This window comes from Passer domesticus, chromosome 4 (genome assembly GCF_036417665.1).
Source record: "Passer domesticus isolate bPasDom1 chromosome 4, bPasDom1.hap1, whole genome shotgun sequence".
Lineage (NCBI taxonomy): Eukaryota > Metazoa > Chordata > Aves > Passeriformes > Passeridae > Passer > Passer domesticus.
In genome coordinates, this window is record NC_087477.1 from 25,175,615 (window position 1) to 25,193,854 (window position 18,240).

General features: G+C 45.1%; 1 protein-coding gene across 3 annotated transcripts in view; it reads left to right on the top strand.

The window, feature by feature from the left end:
- Positions 1 to 18,240, top strand: part of CDS1 (CDP-diacylglycerol synthase 1) — a 288,408-nt gene that overhangs the window by 252,455 nt on the left and 17,713 nt on the right. For 2 of the 3 annotated variants that reach the window (XM_064416667.1, XM_064416668.1), the window contains 2 exons: positions 14,901 to 15,028; positions 17,945 to 18,041. In XM_064416667.1, coding sequence (XP_064272737.1) covers positions 14,901 to 15,028; positions 17,945 to 18,041 — 225 coding nt within the window. Of the gene's footprint in view, positions 1 to 6,780; positions 6,936 to 14,900; positions 15,029 to 17,944; positions 18,042 to 18,240 lie in introns of those variants that run through there. The other variant, XM_064416666.1, reaches the window with a different exon arrangement.

Sequence of the window (18,240 nt, forward strand, 5' to 3'; positions counted from 1 at the left end):
CACTGGTGAGGATTTATTGAGAGGCTTTCAACCACAAACCTGGAAAAGCAGAGAAAAAAAGAGAATAGGCCATAAGTCTCTGTCTTTTGAAGCTCACTTTGTCTTGACTCTTCAAGTACGGGGAAGATGCTTCTCTCATGTATCCCCCCAGTAAAAACCTCAGGATCTCATGTAACACAGTTCCAGTCCAGAGAGCTTGGAGAAAGATGGAAGAGATGTATAACCAGCTGGTAATTTTTAGGTATTTTTACAGCTATACCACTAGAAGGTAACTTTCAGAGAATGTGCCTAAGTGAGTATGTAGGAACACCTTTGTAAAGTACAAGATGTACTTCAGTCTGAAGACTACCACAGCAAAGTGGCAGCAAACCAAGACTTTACAGGGCAACCTCTGCAGATTGTAACTGTAATACTTGGCTTAATTGCATCCTGTCGGCTGCTCACCACTTATAAAATACACTCTGAGTGGGCCATAATGCTCCTCCTGTCCCTTGAGATAAGATAGTTAGATGGTATTGCTGGCAAAACAGAGTGATATTTCATAAACTGCTAAAAATCAATGGTGATATGCCTGATCATACCTTAGATGAACTTTTCTCATGAACTGAAATGTAATAGAGTGGGTAATACTGGAGCTCAATTAAATGAAATGATATAAAACTTATTGAAAGCAACACAAAGAGGAGGGGAGCAAATCCACTGGCAGAGAGCAGAGTGCAAGCTGTGCTCCATGCACCACAAATCCAGTAAACAGTAAATACCTCCTGTGGAAGCTACTCTGACCTGAGACTGGGAGATATTGCTGAAACTGTCAAAGAGCTTTTGCCTCAGCCTAAGATGGCAAAATTCCCACCGATGGGACCAGGGCTCAGCCTCATATCTGGCCTGTGGGGGAGCATGTGAGTGTTGCCTGATGATAAAGTGGGGATTGCTCATAGTGTGGTAGGAAATCTCATTCCCAGAGAATCTGTCCATCAGAGAGCATCGTGGTCTGCTCAGTTACACAGATGGAGCCAGAGCGACCTGGGATTGAAGAGGGCAGTGAAGTCTGGGCACAAACACAGCTGCCTTGACGTCCTACAGAAGGGATTATCTCTTGTAGCTGGCTGTAAATTGCAAGCAGTTGTGGTGTTAAGGCTGGTGCCAACCATATATGTGTTAGCATAAATGGCCTCCACCTCCAGGGAAACCACTGGGAAGTGGCACTGGGAACAATCACTTGGCTTGGCCAAGTTTCTCCTCACAAGAAGGTGTTGCCAGACAAAGTGATGGCAGCTGTGTAGGAGGCAATCACTCTCCTCTTCCTTCCTCCTACCCTTCCTGCTGCAGGCTGTGGGTTAGGGCTCCTGACCTTGTCCTGTGAGGGATCAGGAGCAGCAGGAGTCTCCACCAGGCTCTGAAGGTGCTGGGGAGCTACCGTGCGTGGGGTCACCTGAAGGAGCTGTGGTGTATCTACTGAGGCCTTTTAAAAAGCATTTTATGCAACTTTTTGAAGAATGGTTTGCTTTTCAGTCCTGCCCAAAGCACGCAGGGGTAAACTAGTTTCTCCAAATACTTTAGACTGAATTTGTTGGGGGACAGCTGATTCTGCCAGTGCTACATTTTGTGGGACTTGACTAGAATGGAGCCAGCTCCTCTATTTTCCCTGGCAGCCACCTGTGTTTGACAGAGTGGTGCCATTTGTCCCTTTAAACAATCCAGTGGTTACCCCTTCAGCCTTTCCCAGTTGGAATTGTAAATGTATAGTCCTTACCCCTGCCAAGTCTGTTTCCTCATCAGGCTTGTCTCCACCTTTTTCCGTGCCCACAGCTGCTTGCAAAAAGAAGAGTTGCAAGTTATGGCATTCCAAAAGGAGGTTTGTATGACAAGAAAGACTCTGCATGGACAATATAACACATAGTGCACGTGCGATTGCACAAGGAGGGTGTGTTGCCATTTCATGGCATGTTCAGACAGCCTCAACAAGCTCAAGAATTAATTTCATGTCTAATGCAAAACAGCAGCTTGCCAAGTACCCACCGCAAATGAACCCTGTTTTGGTTTCTTTGTTTTTGGAAAAAGTATGACCATCCCTGGGATTATGATAGGAATAAAGGAAAAAGAATAACTCAGTAGCTGTGCAATACTCAGTCACTTGGACCAAACTGAAGGTGACAGCTGCCTAGGGCAAAGGTTTCTGCTGGCAGAGCTTTCACAGTGGTCACTAGAGTATGTTCCTCAGACTTTGGTGCATAACTTGGAAATAATGAGGTCAGTTTGTTTTGTTGCTTTGTTTTTTCTGGCATACAAGTGGCCTATTTTATAAAGTTCAAATGTACAACTAATAAGCAAATAGTCAACCACAAATGCCACAGACTACAAGGTTTTTATGCCAGACTAGCAAATGAAAAGAGATTACACGACATATTAACTAAACACAAAAGAACAATTCAGTGCTGTCAGTAGATTTAAATTACTAAAATATAGATATGTATGCTCTCTTCAGGATGCCTTGGCAAAGTATCACTGGCTTTTGACCCCTGTTAAACCCAGTAAGACAGTATTAGAGCTCATGCTGTGTTCATTTAAAGGGGGAAAAGCAGCTTCTTTATTGACTCACAAGCCCATATTTCAGTGCAGCTTTCCCTTTTTCTAGCATCTGAGTCTAGTGCCTAGAGCTGGAGGAGGATTCATCCCAGAGTGCACAGGTTGTGTAACAACGAGTTTCTGACCTGGAATTTCAGCTTTAAGCATATCCTGAGCACCTGGGCTCCCATGCACTGCCTGAAAACAGCACCAGGCAGTGTTTTGCTTCTCTTGGTTTCATCAGGGGAGCACAGGGTATTAATAACTAGGCTTGTGCTTTGGAGAGCAATCATGCAGCTTGATTGAGGCTGTTGTATTGCTGTTTCCTCTGCTTCTTTCTGACTTGGGATTACCCTCTTTAAAATGATTTAGGGATGCAAAAAAATTATAAATTGATCGAAAGCAGCACGTTACAATATTGTTCATAATTAATATTAAGAGGATACTGAACTGTTGCTGACAAGGCCTGACATTGCTATCTGTGCTGACCAGAAGGTATCAACATTTTCCACTTGTCTCACTTCTGTGCATTAGTAGGAATCCATTTAAAAGAAACCCCAAACCCTGCAAACCACTTCTGTTTCTGAGACTGCTAGCAATAGGGATCCTCAGTGTTACAACTGCAGACGTGCCGTTCTTTCCAACACGTTTTGAGACAGATACTTTCTGTTCCCCAGGTTCTGAGCAGACAGGGAACAAGCTCCTTCCATTTCCTTCTGCTGCTGCAGCCATGAAGCAGCTCCACTCTGCCTCTTCAAAGGCCTCACTGCTGCTCGGTGGAGACAGCAGCAGCTCCATGCCGGCTGCCTGTGCAGGAGGCTGGGTGCAGCTTGTGTAAGGGCTTATATAACTCTTCTAATGTCAGGGCTCCGGTTTGGCGTCTGCCTGCAGAAAACTCCTCCTTTTGTACGTACGTAGGTCGAGGCACAGAGCAGAGCAGCTCCGGGCTCAGCCAGCAGCAGACGAGGCAGAGCTGCCTGCTGTGGATAAGCGGAGTGCAGGGCAGGGGACAGCATAGGCAGGTGCTGTGTCCTAACTTGGGGCAGCTGGGGAAAGGGCAGGGATTTGCTTGTTAGAGGCTTCCCTGCTCTGCAGATAAGGTTAAGTCGGTAGATGAGGTTTGGGTTGTTTACTGGCAGCTTTGAGCCACTAAATTAATGTGGGAATACAAGGCAACACAAAGCAGCAGAAACCTCTGAGGTCTCGCACGTCAAGACGCTGAAATCCACCCAGGTGAGGTGATAATATTTGAATATCAGGAGAGTCGTCAGCTGACATGCTAATCCCTCTGTCCTGGGAGCACATGGAAGCCTCTGCCACGCATTGTGAAACCATGCCTGGTCACAACATTTGGAGAAGTGATGTTACATTCCAGCCAGTGTAGTTACTTGCCCCAAAGGAACCTGAGTAACAGGGTGTTGACTTGAAAATTCCCACCCAACCAGTCTAACCAGGTACTAGGCTCCCATGGCTGCAAGGTGCTGCAGCTGAGATGCAGGACAACCACAATCCCACGATCTGCCTCATCCGGAAGCCCCCTGCCCCACAGCTCTTCTGGGAGCCCCTTGCCTCTTTCCTCTGAGCTGGAGAGGCTTGAAAGGCTTTGCTGTGATACAATTGTTTTTGCTGTCCCTTCTTGCATTTCTGAGCACTCCGTGGGTGAAAAGGTACGTGACAGCATCAGGAACACCTGGCTGGGAGAGAGGAGCAAAGCTAGGGCTGGATTCCTGCCTGATCCCACTGGGGCCTAATCCTTGTTTTTAATTTTCTCTCCCAGTGGCCCTGCCCAGAAGACTGTTCACTCCTCACCCCAATGTCACCAGTTGTTCATTGCTTGCTGCACACTGACTCATCTTCTTGAATTTGCCTTGCCTCTGCTCATTAATATCCATCAAGTACTTCACCTTTTCCTTCTTTGACATTATTGCTACTTTTTTCCAACACACCATTTGCTAAACAAATATTTTTTTCCTCTCAGCTTTTCTAAACAAATTGTCTTCCCCTTCACCGTTTAGGTTAAGGATGGAGCACAGATGTAGAAGAAATGGAGGTTCTTACTCTTCTCCTAGATGAGATGTAAAGATCTGCCTAATGATCTTTAAGCAGGTATTGAAGCATAGTCTCTGTCTCATCGACCACAGAAAGGTTTTTTTTTCTGTGGGAAAAGAAATCTAGTCATTGTAGCCCTATATTTTCCACTCCAGGTTTACCAGGAAGGGCTGTAACAAGGCATGCACTTCTTCAGCTAGACCCAGCTGCTACACGGTGCCCATGGGGCAGTTGGTGTCCACCTCAATCCAGGCTACTGGTGAACGTGTGGGACCTGCATGCTGGGGGAACAGCCTGGCTGGCTGCTCCACACGCTCAGCAACCATGGGCAGCAAAGGTGTGGGGACCACACAAACCACTTCTCTCTGCACAGAGAAAATGCACGTTTATGCTTTCCCCCCAGACAGCTCCTCCCATGTGCAGGGCCAACAGGCTAAATGCACACTTGCACTTGAAGCAAGGGAAACTGGTTTCTTCTCAGAGCTTTGCTGGGGGAACACTCCCAAGGGAAAACTCAATAGGAGAAACATATTGAAAAAGGAGAGAGTGGAAAGGATGCCTCATTACTCATCAGGGTCCCCTCTGCTCACCCTCTATGGTTTAGGTTTCTGACCTGCTGGGGATCTGTTTCCCACCCTCTCATATTCTGAGCAAGGAGAGATTAATTTTTCCAAATCAATTTACCCCATAGTATTTCGCTTATGGAGAAATACATCAAAATTTTACTTACAAGAACGAAGTGTTGGAGAGGCCTGGCCATATCACTGACCTGCAGTGGGCTGCTGCTTTCACCTTTCACATTATGTCACCAAGGGACACAATGCCAGAAACTGTGCTTTCTGTGGCCTGTCTGGCCTGGCTTTGGGTCTCTGCTTTGCCTTGTGCTGGACCAGCCCTTCTCTTAGCACATCACATTTTTGCAGGTTTTTTTGGGGATGCTGCAGACACAATACCCCCTGACACTGTCAGCAGTGCACAGGTAAAACCTTTCACACAAATGGCTGTTTTTCTGAAATACTGGGGTGTCCCCACTTCCTGGCAGAAAGACTGGAATTGTTTTACTAATGTCATAATGCATGTCCTCCCACAGCATCAGTTCTGAGCCACGGTGTTTACATTAAAAACATACCAAGCATACTTTTGGAGGGACATAATAATAATCTTGTTTATGTAATAAAAAAAAAAAAAAAGAAACAAAGAAACAAGACCAGTCAAGGTTGGTGAAGCCAGTCACCATATGGAAAATGTAAATGATGGCAGGAGGGGTTCAGCACTGCCTCGCAAAAGGTGCTGGCCCAGTTTGCAGGCACAGTAAGCCGGTGTGTGGACATTGAAGTGACATCTAGACTGAATGTCTTTATGGGAATGCTAGCAGGCTACTGTTGCCATGGCCAGGACAAGAGTAGCTATACAAAATTGGTGGAGTGGCACAAGCACCGATACAGGGCACTGCAGGAATTCAGCATGTGTAGCTGGCCTTGCAGAGCGCTCTTCTCGACTCGGAGCTCCCGTTTCTGTGCAGTCTGGTGGCACCACACTCGGCAGGGCACACAGCATGGTGGGGCAGGGACAAGCCAAGCACCGCACCTGCCTCCGTAAATGGACATAGAGCAGGTGGGCATGAGCATCCCAGAAGGAAACAAAGCACTCCACAGCCAGCTCGGGCTGCAGCACGGGTTGGTTGATACGAAGTTGGCACCGGGGCTGCCTGGAGATGCCTGTCCCGGGCTCCCGGGGGATTCCACCGGCGGGCTGCAGGCACGCAGCGTCCCGTGGCCATTCTGGCATCCAGGAGAGAACTCCACGCCCGGGTCACGGGGCTTTGCGGGTACCCCCGGCCGCAGCCGCCCGGCCTGGGGCGGCGGGCACACACCGGGCCGGGCCGGGCCGGGCCGGTGGTTCCCCGCCCCCGGGGGCGGTGCGGGCGGCGGGGCGGAGCGCCGGGCGCACCTGAGCGACACCGCCCGCCCGCTCCGCCCCAGCGCGGCCGCGGCCGCTTCTCCGCTCCCGGGGCGCCGGGTCCGGCCGCGCCCCCGAGCTGCGGCGGCGCCCGCAGCTGGAGCGCCGCCTCCCCGGCGGCGGGGACAGCGCCGGGCTCCGAGCGGGAGGAGGAGGAGGAGGAGGAAGCAGAGGCGGCGGGCGGGCTCCGCGGCGCGGCCTCGGCGCCCTCCCCGTCCCGGTCGCGGCCCCGGCTGCGCCCGCTCCCGCCGGCCGGGCGCTGCGCTCCCGCGATGTCGGCGCGGCGGCGGCGGAGGGCGGCCACAGAGCAGGAGGAGGAGGAAGAGGAGGAGGAGGAGGCGGCGGAGGCGGGTAGCGACAAGGTGAGGACGCGCGGGGCGGCGGCGGCTTTTGGGGCAGGGGACAGCGGGACAGCGCTGCCGCCGCCACGGGCCCGCGGGCTCCGCGCTGCGCTGCTGGCCCCGGCATCCGCCACCCCCCGTCCCCGCCGGGCTGCAACCGCGCTCTCGGGGGCGGCAGGAGGGAGAGGGCCGGGTGCCAGGTCAGGGGTTGTGTGCCCACGCGTGTTTTACACCTAGCCGTTCCCCGTGGCGAGAGCGGAGCGGGAGCGGCCGGGCTCTCCCCGGGCCCGCGGCGAGAGCTCAGCGCCGGGGCTGCGTGCCGTGCCTCGCCTCCTGACTGGGAGCTGGTGCGGGATGTAACCCCGGCCGCTGCCTCGCATCCCTTGGTCCCCCTGCCCGGTGGGATGGGGAGGAGAGTCGGGGGAAAAGGTAAAAGCATTTGGCTGAGATTAACACTTTAATACTGGAAGTGAGATAGTAATGTTAATGGAAAGGGAGATGGCAAAAAGGCACATAAACCCAAGAAAGTGTAAGTGCTGCAGAATACAATTGCTTCACCACCGGCCCAAATGAGCAGCAGTCAGCCTTTCTCAGCCAATACTCCCCAGGAGAGCCTTTGGCCAGGTCAGATCAACTGTTCTGGCCCCTCCTGGCTTCTTGTGCACCTCCTCACTGGCAGAGCATGGGAAGCAGAAAAGTCCTTGACTTGGGCTCAGCGAAGCCAACACATCAGTGCGTTATCAACGTTATTCTCCTGCTAAATCCAAAACACAGCGCTGTAGTAGCTACTAGGAAGAAAATTAACTCTATCCCAGATGAAACTGGGACGTGAGCCCAGGCCAAGAGCACGCTTCAGTGTGGTTGGGCCAGTCCAGTAGCAATGGAGCTAACTCAGAACAGTGATCTGCTCCATTTAAAGGCTGTGTCAGCATTTCCTCAGCAACTCTTTCTGCTTTATGGCCTGTTAAGTGATAGGCATTCACCTCTGGCCTGGAAAGGACTTACAGTATGACATTTCTGCTAAGGCAAGAGGTTTTTGAAATACTAAGTCTATGCATCAGGTTCATTACAGTGGCAAAACAGCCACAGTGCTGTTCTTTTGTTTGCTGTGGAGTTAAGGCTTATCTCTACAAAAGCTAAGCACATCACCACACTGCAGCTGCTGATTGTCTGAATAAAATGAAAGTTGGGTAACTGGAATTAAAGTTTAAAAAAAGGCTTTCTGATGACTAAATTGAGGTAGCAATATGTGTGTTTTTACTTGAATCAGTAACTGCTTAAACTTGCATGGGTGTCGATGTTGCAGAGTGTGTAGTCTGCCTTAGGCATTGTGGCAAGGAACTGGAAAGTGAAACTCAAGACTTTTTAATCCATGCATTGGTTGCTTTAATTCAAAGCCAATGAATTTGCAAATTTGTAGTGCTATGCTACATTGAGAGCTGTGATCACACAAGGTAATGTTTAGACTATAGCTGTGCACAGTATTTCTCTGTAGAGGAGAATTAACTTTTAAACATCACTTTTCTCATCACACTGTTCTCCACAAGCTGCTTTTTCTGTGGAGATATTCTGGTTTGCTTTATTTTGCAGAGTAAGTTTATTTCTGAGGTGTGCAGTGAGCTGCCTTTAAAGAATTCTTGCCGTTCAAAGCCTCTGCTACCCAGACCTCCAAAGGGTGCCTCTAATCTTGGTTTACCTGTGTGACTTTCAGAGAGGAAAATGCTGTTCTTACTTACAGGCCTACTGTGGTTTTACTCCAGCTGCTCGTGAGCTTTAGTGTTCCATCCCCTTTCAGATGGTGTGGAGCAGACAGGAGGCTGGTGCTGTGAGTGCAGCCGGGATGCTGCTCACAGGAGATGGATTTCAGCGTGCAGACATTTGTGTTCACAGGAACAACAGATGTGGAAAGCCTTTTCCACTGCACAGGACACTTTCTCCTGGGTTATTTGTGGGACCCTCTGTGTTCCCACTGCAGTTGTTTAACCTATCTGCAGTGTGCCCAGCAGTGGTGACCCTTGTTGTGGCTCACAAGTGACAGTAAGGATTTTTGATTTTACATATTAAGCTGGCTTTAGTGCCCTTGCTGACTGTAGAGATAAACCAGTATTTTGTACTGAGGTTTCAATCAGTGGTCACAATTTGGGACTCTGTTTTGAATATGAGTGCACACATGTGTGTATGGTGTAGGTGATTTGATGAGTAGCATCTGGTCATCAGGATTCACAGGTGTCACATTATACAGTTTCCTAGATGGTTATCACTCTGCTCCATATCTTGCCTGGACTTTACAGCGAGTGGATACTTTTATTGTCCTCTGGCTATTTTGGGATGACCTTTTTGGTGTGGTGATCCTGTATTTGGACTCAAAACTGGTTCTTTGGCTGGTAACTACTCAGGGTAGCCAGTAGGTTTGCACTGCTTTCTAGAATGCAGCTCCGAAATATCACCCTCTTCATCACTCCTAATGAAGGAGAAAGCTTCTTTCTTTGGATTGTATGTGCTTCATTCTGCTTCTGCTCTTGCTGGCCCAAACCAAGCCTTCCATATATATAAAGGCAACATGCACCTTCTTTTGCCCACAGAGAAGCCTTCTGTGTTTATTGAAGAACTCCAGAAATACTAAATATGTTTGAAGGTTTTTATGTATTCTACTTTGAGCCCTGTTTTCAGTGTGCTATCTGGTACTTTTCATGTTACACTTACTATGTTCACAGATGCTCATTTCCTACTGAATTTAAGTGAAGCTGTTGGGGATTTTCTTCCTCATTTGCATGCCTTTTTGTCACTAACTGGAAACAACTGGTAGCTATTTCTATATTGATGTAGTTTCAAAGGAAAGTTAAATTCCTTGGTTGTGTATGAAGGAATGTGATATACCCTTTGTGAAAGTTTCTTGAAGTTCCCAAGCTCTGCAAGTCTTAGCATCTCCAGTTGCTCACTACCTTGTTGAGCTGGTGACATTTTGCAAAATTGCTGTGAACATGCCTTTTCCATGTAGGGCCCTGCAATTTCACAAGTTTGTTGTTTTCTTTGTATTGTCCTGTGCCATACAGGAGTGATTTTTTGGTTGTCACTTTCTTACTTCCTGCTCCTTGCCCTGGCTGCTCTTTCCCTAAGAATGTCTGGTCAAAGTGCCTTCATAAATACTCTGTGAGCATTGGGGGAAAGAGGAGTGACTTGGCATTCAGATGCTGATCTTCATGTGTTCATGATTCTTTTAAAATTTCAATTGTTTGCTTTCTTTGCTAAAAAGCAAGGGACAGTGCTTTCAAATGCTTCCCAAAAAAATTAGCATATCCTGGAAGAAATCATACAGTTATTCTTCTTTGTACTGTACAGAGTTGTCAGAGTAGGACAGGGAGGGGAAATTGTGATTGTATTGCATTGCTGGCTGTTAATCATTTATAACTACAAGAAGCTTGGAATCACTCAATGCTGTTTCTCTTGTGGTATTGAAAAAGGTGTTTCTGTTCCATGGGATAGCCCTTCCAGGGAATCAATTGCCAGATAAGTTGCTCAGACCTATGAAGCTCAGTTTGGCACTTGGATCTTTGATGTCCAAAACCTCAGAAAGCTGATGGGAGATAATGAAATTCCTGATGGAAGTATAGCCTATTGTGGATCTGTCTGCCATGGATCACTTAGTTACTTCATTGGGATTGCTTCTCTCGGAGAACCCCAAAAATGGATCAGTTTAATTTTCACAGAGAAGTCTAACCTCTATGCTTTCTGCTACAAGCGTGGTAGTAATAATCAGGGCAGACTATTTCCAAACCTCTGTTTTCTTGGAAATGGTGGTGAATTAGTACTAATGCAGAGAGAAAAGGGTCTGTAGTTTCCAGTCATTGATTCAGTATGTGCAGGTCTCTTGCCTGTGTTTCTGCATATGCCAGGCTTTAATAGCTTGGAAAAAAAGGTTTCGTTATTCAGGATCTTCTGATACTTTGATATCTTGGCTTCAGAGGAAGGTATCAAGGTACAACTAATTAAATACTCTACAATGTATTCTAACTGAACTATTGACTTTTTACTATGGAACTTGTGAGAGAGACTGCAGAAAGATCAAAGATGGAGAAGAAAACATACTTCGAGTAACACTTAGACTTATAAAATGAAAATAACTTGAATTCTTTTGCTCATTAAGTTTTTCTCATAAATTGTTGGACAGTGGCTTCATTTTTTTGGTTGCTTTTCTTCTCAAAGAAGAACGTATTTGCTGTCTACTTAGGAGTTCCTTAAGGTGTCCTGGAAAAATGCCATACAAGAGGAACATTGCAAGTGTCTTTGTAAGCAGAATAATTCTGGTGCGTGGTTTGCTTGGCATGTATTAATTGCAGTGGAGGGCATGTGGTACAAAACAGCAGTTCAGATGTGTGGCCTTTTAGATGATGAAAGACGGAGAGGTCCATTTTTCTCTCCATGACACACAGCTGTATTTCATGAGCTGTTGCAAAATAGCCGGCAAGAGAAATCCACATGGAAGCCTAATTTATGGCAAGATGTCACATGTTCTGAATTCCTGGTATGGAGGCTCGAGCCCTCGACTGGCTGAGTTTCCCCCTTTGTATGGCCAAGTATTTGTGCTCTTGTATAGAAGATTTAGCACAAGGATGAAAGTCTTGTCTTTTGAGAATAGTAAGCTTAAACCATCTACCCCTTACGGACACTTTGTGTGTGAATCAAGCAGGCAAAGTGGCACACTATCTGTATATAAATAAACAGCTCTGCCACCAGCAGTTTGAAAACTCTAGGAAAAAATCCAAACACCTTGGATAAAACACTTAATTTGGAGTTGGGGTTGAAAGGTTCCCGAGGCACTTAGGACAGTACAACCTGTGCTGGTCTCAATTAACCTTTGTAAACCTCCTAAATACCTGCTCATGGTGTGGAGCCCACAGCATTTCCCACAGACCTTCACAGCTCCTTGATGTTGCTGTGTACTGAGCTTGGCCACATCTCAAATCTGAAGAGCAGGAGAAGGAAGGGCTGTTTGGGTTTGTGCTGAACTCCAGAACTGCTTCTACAAGGTCAAGCTGCGGTAGCAAGGCTCTTGATTCTTTTTTTTTTCTTAGTGTTTTTATAGTGATTAACTTACTGTTTCCTTCCATAATGATTGGTATTTGTGGCTATAAACTGGAATGTTTGTAATCAATCACATAAAATAATTTAGAAAATTATTAGCAAGAAAGTCTCGACCCTCAGTGATGGGGTTCTAAGCACTTAATGATGCAGAAGACAATTAACTAGCTTTTAGTGAACAATGTCCTCTTTGGCTCCTGACTTTACAAATTAAATGCCTTATTCAGGAAATTGTTGTGGCTGTGATAGCAGTTAACTGGAAAATAGAGCATTCATGGTAATTTTTGAGGTATGTTGCACAAGGAAGTTGAAGATAGTTGAGGTGTTGATTCCTCCTGGTTATTTTAGTAATATAAGGCAAAAAAAATGCACCAAGTTCTAAGCAACTTGCAGGTTGCACCAGACAAACTCCCACGAGCTGCTGAAAATTGCATCAGATAAACACAGACCCCTTCTTCAGGCTGGTTGGATACTCTGAAGAAAGCTGTGCACTTGTGAATTCAGATGTTAGAAGTAGCAAATTTAAAGTATTGCTGATAATGAGGTGCTTATAAGTGATAGTTGTGTATTAAAGATCAGAGGGACAAAATGAAGTACAATTTTTTTAAGAATTGTTTAAACACAATTGTTTTCTGCAACACCAAAGTGGAATAAAAAAGTTTGGGGATATTCTTAGTTCTGAGTGCTTAGGAGAGAGAACATCTCTGCCATCTGCAAGCAGGGATTAATATTAAAGACGCTAAGTCATGGTCTTAGGGCCAGGATTACTGCCCGTCATCTGCACGGTGAGGAGTGTCTTCTAGGACTGCACAGACAGCTTGCTGCACTCCAGAGCCGGTCACAGGAGCTGAAACATGGCTTTTGGAGGGAGCTGTGATCCCCTCAATTGCATCTGTAGTTGTTTTCCTAGGCTGTGGTACAACACTGCAAGAAACATCTCTGAATAGCAGGGTTGTGAGTGTGGTAATTTTTTACTTACTTATGTGCTTTTTCAGGTGTTCTACAGACTTTCTGAAGTCTGGACCACAGCTTATTTGCTCTTGTTACTTGTATTAATTATAGTCAGAGTCTGCCTAATTATTCAGCTGTGGGGTTTTGTGGTTTGGTGAAGCATTGATCAGCTTTTTGAAAGAAGTAAATGGTGTAAAACTGATGATTTCTTCTTTGGCATGTGTGTGGTACATCAAGTGAACGAGAAAAACCCAGGCCTAACTTACAAAAAGAGAGGATGTACCTACGCACTTGCCTTGTGCATGTGTGTAGTGCCAGCACACTCTCTTGGGTTCTGAAAGGTTAAAAACACTGCCTTAATGGAAAGGATGGTGTTTTTCCTCTGCTCAGTGTCCCTGGAGAGCCTGGGGAGGGTCTGAGGGTGCCTGCAGCACCCTGGTCAGCTCCTGACCCCTGGCCCCTCCACGGCCCCTTCTGCCCAGCCCCGAGGTGTGGGCTGGGCCCTTGCCTTTGGGAAACCGGCTTTGTAAAGCTTTATTTTCGTGTTGTTTGCAGAGGCCAGGCACTGGGACAGAGGTTGCACCAGAGTGCAGCTGCAGGGAAAGGACCGTGGGTTATAAACAGAGTAACCACGCTGGGCTTGGGTGAGATGGCTGGGGTGTAAGCACCTGAATTCTGTGGTGTCTTGTAGTGTCCTCAAAAGAGAACATACCTCTGCTGGCTTAGAAAAAGTGACAAAATACTCAGAACAAGGGAAGAAAGTAATATTGTTATGGAAGAGGAGGAAAGAAAAGCAGAAGTTTCTAATTAATGGAAATAAAGGAGAATGGAAATAAAGAAGAACAGAGATGAGGAAGTTGGAAAGATAGGGAGATGGAGAAATAGCATGTAGCAGTGGAGAAGAAAGTTTTAAAGCACAGTTACCTAACAGTCCCCAGAAGTGTAAGAGCTGATGAACTTGAGGCACCAGGGCAGGCTGAAGCAGTTTGAGGTTGTAAGAAGGTGAGGCGAGTCGGGGAGGTCAGGAGGAAGTTCAGGTCTCAGAAGAGCCGGACGCTGAGCTGGAGATTGCTCTCTGCATTACTGCTGTGCCAGGGCTGAGTGCAGATTTCCAGATCCCTGGAGCTGTGGTGTTTGCAGATTCAGAATGACTGAAGTTGCCCTTCGTGTTGGCTTTAACTGAGGGAAAAATAGTCCTGACAGCGTGCTCTGATTGTTGGTGACAATTTGTACAGTCACCAAAATACATAGCACCTGTTTTGTATTCGGGTTAGACACGCAGTCTGTCTAGGTGATGTCTTCTCTAGCAGTCCTCAGCAAACAGTGAAGGAAGAATTACAGTGTTGCAGTCATACACAAAATCATTTTGAGTAATACTCTGTCCATGGGACACTTGGTCACTTCACAGTTTGGTTTTGGATTGTTCTTTTCAAGCCTGAGGTTTCAATGTACCACGGATAAAACTGCCAGCAACCTCTTCTCATTGTATAAAGGGACTGTTTCTTCATACATTACATTTTATCTATTTTTTCTTCTTAATGTGACATTTAACCTTCCCCTTATTCCATAGCAGGGTAGCTTGAGATGTAGATGAGGGAATGTGTTAGAGGCTTGGGGATTTCTGGCAAACTCCAGTATTCCACGTCACCTGGAGTATTTCTGGAAACATATATTCATGAAAAAGTGATGCCTAGAATGGGAAGTTTCTTGAGTACTGCAGGTAATGTCACAACATCCGAGAACAGGCCTTCCTATAAACATTTAGTTGCATACATTTGTCTCCTACAACATCTACAGTTTCACTAGTACACCATTGTTGTTTTTTAGAAGGTCATACAGATATTATCAGTTCCTGAACTAATGTTTGACTCAGAATACTGTTTTCTGACAAAAGATCTGATAATCTTTCATTTTGTATTGAGTTTTCTGATAGCTTTATTTTTCTTTTTGTGATAGGAAGTGGATTTGGAAGAAAGACTTCATGAGTTGGACCTTAGAAGTGACTCGGATATTCCTGATGTTCCTCCACCAACAGACAGCACTCCAGAAATCCTCAAGAGGGCTTTGTCAGGCTTATCTGCCAGGTACAGCAAAAGAAAGAGATATCAAATTTAACAGCTGGTGGCTAAAAGTCATACAGATTGTGTTGCAGTTTTAAGTTTCATATGGTAGATGTGAAAATTTCAAGGATAAGTTGTTGCTGGATATTATTGATTTATTTATGGTTTGATAGTCCCTTCAGTGGAATATTTTTTGCATACACCTGTGTTTACCCATTGCACGCTTTTCTAAGTAAACACAGTTTACATAAATATCTACTGAATCTGAGCATTGCAATAACATGGCCTAAAGAATTTTAATTACAGAATGGTTATTTCTGGAGGTTGTAATAAACTGATATCCTACCTCCAAGATTGAGAGGGGGATTGGTTTATGAATGAAAAGATGATAAGATTTGCTGGGGTTTTGTGACATTTACACTTCTAAATAATTTGCTGTACAGTTAAATACATCATAGCTGATATGTCCATACTTTTTAAAGCAATGCTTTTTTTTTTCCCTGCTGTTTCTCTTCAAACTTAAGTTTCTACCTCCATCTTCCCAGGGTCTTGATGGCCAACAAATGTGAGAGCATGTGTATGTGCATAGATACAGATAGTTGTGTGGACCTGCATATTCATGAGGGCTGTCAGATAAAGTTCCTTGTATAATTTTTATGCAGTTCCTTTACAACACCTGATCAGTCAAGTGCTTTTGGGGCAAGCAAGTTGCATTATGTTTTTTTCACTGATGCTATGAAAGAGCATTTAGGTGATACATACCAAAAAACTACCTAGTAAAATGAATATGGGTGTCATATGTTATGCTCAGTATAATAAACCAAGCAATGTACAGTGTATATTTTAGAAGCAACTTCGGTCTTGCAAGAGTCAAAAGAAGCATCTCTAATCCAGACTATGATTAAAACCTTCCAAATCCTTGTCAAAAAACTAGTCTCCAGTTATCAGATAGGAGATATCTCCAACAGCACTGTGAAATGGGTTTTTTGCCTTGCTCATTTTCTAATCTGTTGTCCATTTCTGTAATGTCCATGAGCTATAAGCAGATGTAATGTTTCATGTTTTAAAAAGCCTGTTTCTAAACTGCACCAGCTGTGAGCAGAATGTAATATTCTCTATTGCCATCATGCTGCAAGGAGTGTCTGTTTCATAGTTCTGTCATTGTGTTAAGGGTGGAAGTCTCAGGTCTCCACATCAGACTTGTTCCAAAGGGCATGGTGATACCTCAAAGCCTGAGACTAAGAGGTGCAGCTGAAGCCTTTCCTGCTTCATGGGCTTGAAATTCTTTCTTGGAGAGTTTGCACCAAGGTGTACAAGGGTGTTTTGACTGAAAAATTAAATTCTTGGTGCTTTATGAATGCTGGAGTAGAAATTACCTGCCAGTTCAGTAGCTGCAATCCCAGCAGAGTTGTTGTTCATCATGTGCAATGTGAGTGGGTTGTACTGTAACTTTTTGAAATATTAATACTCCTTGTATTTGACCTTTGAAAGAAATAGTATCTATAACTTTTTAGCAGAGAGTTAGGATGCAATAAACTTGCCAGGTGGCTTCCTAAATTCTGGAGCTTCTTGTCTTACTGAAGTTGTCTTTCCAGTGCTGTGCTTGCCAACACCCCCTAGATAATGTGGTATTTTAACATTACTCATAAAGGAAGCTGAATTCTTCTGGAGGAGGCTTGCTGACTATGGATGTGCCACCAGGGCCAAGCTGCTACTGTGTATCCCACATCACAGAGCAGCATAAAACATGTTGTGATAAAGCCTCTTCTGCCTCTATTCTGATACTTAAGGCAAATCCAGTTAGTTGCTGTAGCTGCCATTAACTTGTCAATGAGTCACATTCTAGAAAATCAAATTATTGAAGTTTACATTGGAACTGGAGTCTAATTCAAAACTAACACTGAACCAGGTGTATCTCCTGATGAAGCAGTGAAACACAAGACTGATGCAAAGCAAAATATTAGGAAGAATGTTTTGAAGCTATAGTAGGAAGCTTTGTGTTTAGCAGTAGCTTGTGATTAGTTGCATCAGCGGACTTTTAGAGGAAATGGCCTCAAATTGTGCCAAAGGACATTTAGGTTGGATGTTACAAAAATTTAATTTAGGAAAGAGGTTTGGAATTAAACCTTTGGAGAGGTTTAATTTAGGAAAAAGGTCAAGCATTGGAACAAGCTGCCTGGGGAACTGGTGCAATCACCATCCCTGGAGGTATTTAAAAGATGTGTAGAGGTGGCAGTCAGGGACATGATTTAGTGGTGGACTTGGCAGTGCTAGGCTAACAGTTGGACTTGATGATCTTAAACATTTTTCCAGCTCAGATGATTCTATGACTCTGTAGTCACAGAAATTTTTATTCTCTTGTCCTTAGGTAGCCACTAGCAGCAGCCAAGACCTACAAGGACAAAAGAGTACAGCTAGTTTGACCCTTAAACCCCCACTGTCACATATTCTCCTGTCCTGGTTCCAGTGCTCACAGGAGCATAGGACTGCTTCCAGTAGATAACCCCCTGCCTTGCAAAAGAGCTACTTTGCTGTAGAAAGGAGGTTTTGTTCAAAGGTGTTGTTGTGTGTCTGTGACTCCTCAAAGAATCATTTGCTTTTTACCTGGCAGCCTTTCTTTCATATGACAGCCTTTGCATGTGATGCTTTTTGAGGGTCCTGCTGTATTTTCACAGCAGCTCCAATGTGGGGTTGTACCAATTCATTGCAAATGATGTTTGGCAGGGTTGAGGCAGCACACGGGAAGAAGAAAGGTGTCCAACTTTAATTTCTTTTACTGTGCACCCTGTTCAGTTGGTTAGTTGCTTGATTCTGTGTTTCTTGCTATGCATTGATTAAACCCAAAAACTTCTGCTTTTCCCACTGTTTCTGATACAGTTTAATCTCTAGTTAGCAATTAATTTTAATTTATAACTGCTTGCTGCTTTTTTTTTTTAATAGATGGAAAAATTGGTGGATTCGTGGAATTCTCTCCCTAGCTATGATTTCTGGTTTTTTTCTGATTATATATCTGGGATCATTTATGCTGATGCTTCTGGTAAGTTTATTTAAATGCATTCTTCTGTGCAAGAGTTATTTGATCTCTTCATTCATCATGCCTAAGCTGAAAGGAAACTGTATGGACAATTCAGAGCAATTGTCTTTTATTTCTGTAAATGTAAATACTTCTGAAAAACACTTGAGGGATTCAAAACTGGACCTTACAGATTAAGGACTTCTTATATACTGTATTTTAA